This window comes from Alexandromys fortis, unplaced genomic scaffold (genome assembly GCF_014885135.2).
Source record: "Alexandromys fortis isolate MF-2015 unplaced genomic scaffold, M_Fortis_MF-2015_v1.1 scaffold_26, whole genome shotgun sequence".
In the NCBI taxonomy this organism is placed as follows: domain Eukaryota; kingdom Metazoa; phylum Chordata; class Mammalia; order Rodentia; family Cricetidae; genus Alexandromys; species Alexandromys fortis.
This window is the reverse complement of record NW_026067894.1, coordinates 13,439,556-13,445,555: the sequence shown is the minus strand read 5'-3', so window position 1 is coordinate 13,445,555 and position 6,000 is coordinate 13,439,556. Positions and strand designations below refer to the sequence as shown.

At 54.4% G+C, this 6,000-nt stretch overlaps 1 protein-coding gene across 1 annotated transcript in view; it reads left to right on the top strand.

Annotated features, from left to right (window-relative positions):
* The first annotated feature begins 5,444 nt into the window (after positions 1 to 5,444).
* Csmd2 (CUB and Sushi multiple domains 2) overlaps positions 5,445 to 6,000 on the top strand; it is a 549,310-nt gene continuing 548,754 nt past the window's right edge. The window contains exon 1 of the mRNA XM_050156211.1: positions 5,445 to 5,653. Within this exon, the coding sequence (XP_050012168.1) occupies positions 5,446 to 5,653 (208 nt within the window). The 5' untranslated portion in view covers position 5,445. The remainder of the gene's footprint in view (positions 5,654 to 6,000) is intronic.

Below are 6,000 nucleotides of genomic sequence, written 5' to 3'. Positions count from 1 at the left end.
GTGATTTTCCTTCCCGTGGTGACTTCGAGACCCAGGCTTCCTCCTCTTTGTGGTTTAGACATGCCTAAATGTTCTACCTCTAGTCCACTCTTGCTTATATTCCTTTGGCTAATACCTTGTCTCACACAGCATCCAACTGCAAAGGTTACTGGGAAATGTAGTCTTGATTGGCATTCACTTTTCACAGACAGCTCAGACCTATTAAGACCATTCTTGGGGGTGGAAAGAGCCTCTCTAGGCATCATAGGAAGGATAGCAGTAACCTTGGCCTCTGTCTCCCAGATGCCAATAGTACCCGTCAGTGTGACAACAAAAAATGTCTGCACACATGAGCAGATGTCCCCTGGAGGGAAAAATTACCTTCCATTAAATGTCTCTATTTTGAAAAGGGAAGGAGGTATTTGTGATGTCCAGCTAGTAGCCGGTGCCTAAGGGTTATCTCAGCCAGCAGTGGGGCAGAGTGGGCAGGACTTACATAAGACTGCCTGGGGGAGGTGGCACCTGAGCTGGGTGGTGGTTAGAAGTGATGTTGCAGGCAGGGAAGTGGAATGAGGAAGGCAAATCGCCGTTAAGTTGAGCTTGAAGAAGCTCCAATAAGCGGGGGCAGCCCCTTTTCTGTGGATTAAGACCTGGCAGCAAAGGGGGAAATCCTGAAGCATCTTGTCCCTGATGTGAGCCCCGTCTCGTCCCTCCTTTCATAACTAGAGGTTTTCCTGGAAGAATATGAGAATCTGGTGGCCCCAACGCTCAGGAATAAAACCAGAGGGAATAGCTTGAACATTGCCCTCCTCCCTTTGTGTTGTGGAGCTCACTGTGGCTCCTCCTGGGCTGTTCACCCATGATTCTGTCACTCATGCCCTCTACCCACCACAGTGCCAGCCTCACCCTTGAGAAATCACCCCACTCTCGGGGCCAGACCCCAGCCTTCCCTCTGAGGCCAGCCTTGGCTCCAAAGACTCCCTGCAGGCTCACTCCTATGGCTCAGCACTCAGATCCCAGCCTAGCCCTCCCATCCCTAGAACAGCCATTTGTGCTCTCTCTGCTCCCCCACCCTGCCTTCTCTCCCTCTTCGCTCTCTCTCCCCCAGCTTCAGAAGCCTCTTTGATTTTCTTCCTGGGTCAGAATGAAAGTTTCAGGGCACCCAGACTACAGTTCTTAGTGGAATCAGCCTGAGTCTTCCAAAGCACCAGGCTTTGTTTTCTTTCTAAAGCAAACTAGGATCTTATCTGGATATTCGGCTTATCTCGGCTAGTCACTACACTGCAGTGGCTCCCCCCCCCCCCTTTCTCTTCCTGCTATGTGATATTATGAAGAGACCTTGACCCAAGGCTGCCTATTGCTTATCTGGGGAATGGAAGGGGTGGGCAAAAAGCTGGCTCAGGCTCTGGGCTGACAGCCACCCTCTCCCATGCTTGGGGGATGAGGGCCTGGAATATCTTTAATTCCTACTTCTCAGCCTCTCTGAAGGTATCGCCATTGTCCTGGTCTCTCCAGTCCCGCCTTTGCCCATATTACTCAGATCTGGGGCTCAGACCATTGCAGTAGCCTCCAGAGTGTCAATCTTTTCCTGTTGTTCCTCCCCTTCTTTTTCATTCCTCACAGAGAGGTCAGAGTACAATGAAGTGTTGTGCTACTTGGTTCCTTGGGCTAGAAATGAAAATTTACTTCTTAAGCCAGGACTGCATCCAGCTTCCACAGCAAGCCCTGCTACAGCCCCCTGTGATATTCACAGCCTAGCACACATCCTCTTTCTTACTCCTCTACCCACCTCCCACTGGGGATCAAATTCAGGAATTCATGCCAGCCACCACTCTACCACTGAACGACACCTTCAGCCCTAACAGACACCTCCTTACCTGTGTATTCTGATCGTCATCCCGCTGCTGCTGCTCCTCCACCTGCACAGCCCTTTCCACCTGTTAGGGACTGGGTGGTACTCCCACTCGCCAAAAGACATAATTCGATGCCCCGCCCCCATTTTTAACACGTGACTTTATTTGGAGATAGAGTTTTTTTTTAAAGAGGTAACTGAGTTAGAATGAGATTGTTAGGGTGGGATCTTAACCCCAAATAATTGATTTCCTCTCAAAAGAGGAACTCTGGATGCAGGTGTGTAGAGAGGGGAGCATACGCGGAGACGCAAGGAGACAGTCATTGTATCTACAAGCCAAGGAAAGAGACCTCAGGAAGAACCAAGCTTAGGGGCGTCTTGTGCCTCCACGGCTGTGCAGGAATCATTGTTGCTTAAGCCACACAATCTGCAGCTATTTCGGCCCCAGCAAAAAGGTACAGCTCTTTCCTACTGCACAGGATAAAGTCCAAATCCTCACCAGCCCTGAGGAGATCTGCATGATCTGCCTCCCGGCCTGGGCTCTCCATCTCTGCCTCTCTAGGCCATCTTCCCTGCTCACCTCAATCCAGCCTTACACGCTGTCACTTGGAGCCTTCCACAAGGAAGGTCTTGCCTGATCCTTCTGTACAGAAACCCCTTGGCGACTTGCTTAACTTAAGATACATTTTCATGGTCACATTAGAGAGGGCTTCCCAGACGGTCCCCATGAAATGCACCCCACATTCTTACACCTTTCCTGCATCAACACCCTTCATAGGGACCTTAGGCATGTTTGCTTACTTAATGGCTTCATCAAGTTAAGAAGCATCCACTGTCCTTTTCTAAGATGGTGCCTGGACACACGTTAGTGCTCAATAAGTATTTATTGTCTATGTGGATCCTCATCCTCTTCAAGTCCTTATCCTGGCATCAAGGTCCAGCCCAGATACTCCTGGCCTCTTTAAATTAGCTTTCTTGATACACCAAGTCCAAAGCCACCTCAGTGTAGCAACGTGGCTCTGTACAGCATGCTTCTTCTTCATCTGTGGAGATTATAGCTGTCTGGCTGCATCAGTTACCTGTGGGTTTCCATCTCTGCTTCCTCCCAAATCAGGACCACACACTGAGCATCTCCATGGGGCTCACAGCGCAGCCTAGTACAGGGCCCCTGAACACAGGAGGCGCTGTGTAAATTTGTGTGGACCCAAATAGATCAGAGTAAGCTCCAGAGGCGGAGGATAGGAGTAAGTGGGTCGTTTACAGGGATTAAACTGTGCCCCTGCCTTCCACAGCCCCCAGGAAGGGTGGAGAGCATTTTCCCAGAGGAATCCAGGGTAAACTCTATCTGCCAGTTCCAGTCAGTCGGTTTCATGGGTAGGAGAAAGTCCTACATTTTGAGCCCCACAATTATGGAACAGCCCAGCTGTGGGCTGCAGAGGCCTGGCCATCACTGCTTGCCTCTCCTTGGAAGAGAACCCTGCCCACAAGAGCTAAGGGAAGGGCCAAGAGTCCACCTTAGGCAAGGTCCAGGAGGCAGGAAACCTTCCTAAGGCCACGACACCGTACTATCTCTCCCTTCTCAGGGCTGGTGGGAGCCTCGGCTGGTTTAGCTCTTTGGGGGGCTGGGGCTGGACAATGGGAAGCGAACAGCCCCCTCCTCGCTGCCCCAGGCACATAAAGCAAGCCTTTCACTGAGGCTTTCTGGCTGCTTCAGTTGGTTCTTGGCACTCAGCGAGGCCGCCGTCTGTAGGGGCCAGGGGAAGCAAATGTGATGGGGGTGGGGATTGGGATTCAGAGACTTCTCCGTGCCCACCCCGGGGGCCACCGGGCTGGCTCCCCAGCTGTGAGATGAGCTCATGCAGGGACACCGGAACCACCACGGGTGGGGTGGGGGAGGGAGAAAGATTCATACCAAGCGCTCTGAGAAAGCATGGCTCTGCAGAGCAAGTTTTTGGTGGGAATAAGAAACTAGTGTCCAATCCTCCTGCCTGTCCCTCTCCTCTCTAATCCCGGCCATAATCCCTAAACCCTCCCGCAAACCTTTCCCGGAAAATTCCCAGGCTCTCTCACTGCTGGCCAACTTGGGTTTCACCAACCTCCCCCTGACACACACACACACACACACACACACACACACACTCACACACACTCCAAACACAATTCGTCAACCCTGAAGTCCCTCTCTTGGTCCTTCCCAGGAAATGTCCCGGCCTCGCCGCCTGCCATCAGTGGTCCTTGTCTCCTGAGCCAAATCACTCGGTTGCGAGACTCCCTAAACGCCAGAGCTGCCTCTCTGGGTGCTTTTGGCAGAGGGGGGTGGGGTGTACACAGGCAGGTGTTTCTACGCTGCGCACGCCAGGCGGGGCCTCCCCCCTCCCCCCCAGCCTTGTCGCTCGTGGTCCCCTCCGGTCTCTCCTACCTCCCTAAGCGTCTTTTCACCCTAGGCAAGAGTTTGGCGTTGACGACGAAGGAGCCATCGTGACTGGCAGAGCAGCCTAGGGTAGACCAGACTGAGACTGTTGCCTAGGCGTGGTGGGGGATGGGGTGGGGGAAATCTACACTGAGCCCTTGAGGTCTGAAGGCAATTGCTACCAGCCTGGGGGGAAGAAAAAGGTTCACTTCCTTGGGAAAAACTCAGCTGGTTTGGGACCCTGGCTGGGAGGATGGGAGGATGTGGGGGACAAGCCGGGCCCAGACATTTAAATTTGAGGATAAATTGTACAAGTAAGTCTTAACACAGTCCTTGCCCCAACCTCACAGCCCTGCCTAACCCAGTACACATACCTGCGACTTTGTCTTAGGGTAGGGGTAGGACTGCTCTGGACCGAGTGAAAGGGGCCCTTCATCCCGGTTGACCCACTCTTCAGTTCTTAATCCTGCCTCCCTCCTTGTCCACGCACCCATCTCCTGTGAATTGAACTCCAGTGTGTCCTCCCCAGCCCCGAGACTGCAAGTTCAAAGCCAGTGCCCAAAATTATCTCTTAAGATACTCGGGGAACTGCGATCTTCCTCGGTTACCTTTCCCCAGCCAGCATTCCCATTTTCAAGCGTGGAGGAGGCGTGTATGTGCCTGTGTGTGCAAGCGTGTGTCTCTATGCGTGTGTATGTGTGTGTACTGGAGGGGCTGTATTAATGGTGATATTATAAATGAAAGCTGGAGGACTGAACTTAAAAGAAACTGGTCAATTGTAAAACAAATAGGAATAAACAACCCTTTAAAGATGTAATTTGTGGTTTATCTGGAGGTGCGGGTGGCGCTGAAACTCCCCCCCCCCCGTTTTTTTTTCCTTAGCTGCGCCTCCACCCCCAGCATTTGGAGCGGCGGAGAAGCGGCTCCGGAGTGATTAATCCGGGGATAATTCACCCCCCCCGCCCCCCGGCGCGAACCCCGCGAAGCGGGATTGGAGCGAGTCATTTCCGAGAGCGCAGCGCGCCTCTCCCCGGCCGGGCGGACACTTGGTTCATTCCAGCCGCAGAAGCTCAGGGCTCCCGCGTACCGGGATTTTTTTTTCCTCCCGGAGCAGAAAGAAAAAAAAAAAAAGCTTCAGAGCTCTCCTGACCTCCTTTCTCCTCAGCGGCGAGCGGAGCCTCTCCCTCGGGCTGCCGGCCGCGCCATGCCGCGCTCGCGGGCACCGGAGCAGGGATGTTGCGGCTGCCCGGCAGGGAGGGCTCGCGGCGAAACCGGGATTTGGGCGCTTGTGCCGGGCACCGGGAGTCGCTGGGGCCGCCCGCCGCCACCACCGCCGCCGCCGCCGCCACCGCCGCCGCCGCCACTACTGCTGCTGCTGGGTTGGGGGCTGCTCAGTGCCTCGGCTGCCGCGGGTGAGTCCGGCCGGGCCGCGCGCCCCACCCGAGCCCACCCAACCTCGACGCGGTCCCAGTCCCTTCCCCCACCCCAGCTTGGCTTCCTCCTCCTGATTACCCACCCTGCTTCTCATATTCGCCTCTGTCTGTCTAGAACCTCCACTCCATCTTCGACCACGTCTCACCTCTACCCTCATGGACGTCCCCAAGCCCAGCCGCAACTTGGCCGGATCCGGCCAGTTTGTGGGGCCTGGGAGGCAGACATCCCCCTCCCCGGGTTGCGGGGCACCTGGATTGTGGCTTCAGTTTCTCCAGTCTCCCAGCCCCATAAGGTGCCAGGCTTTTCCGGTATAAACTTTCCCGGA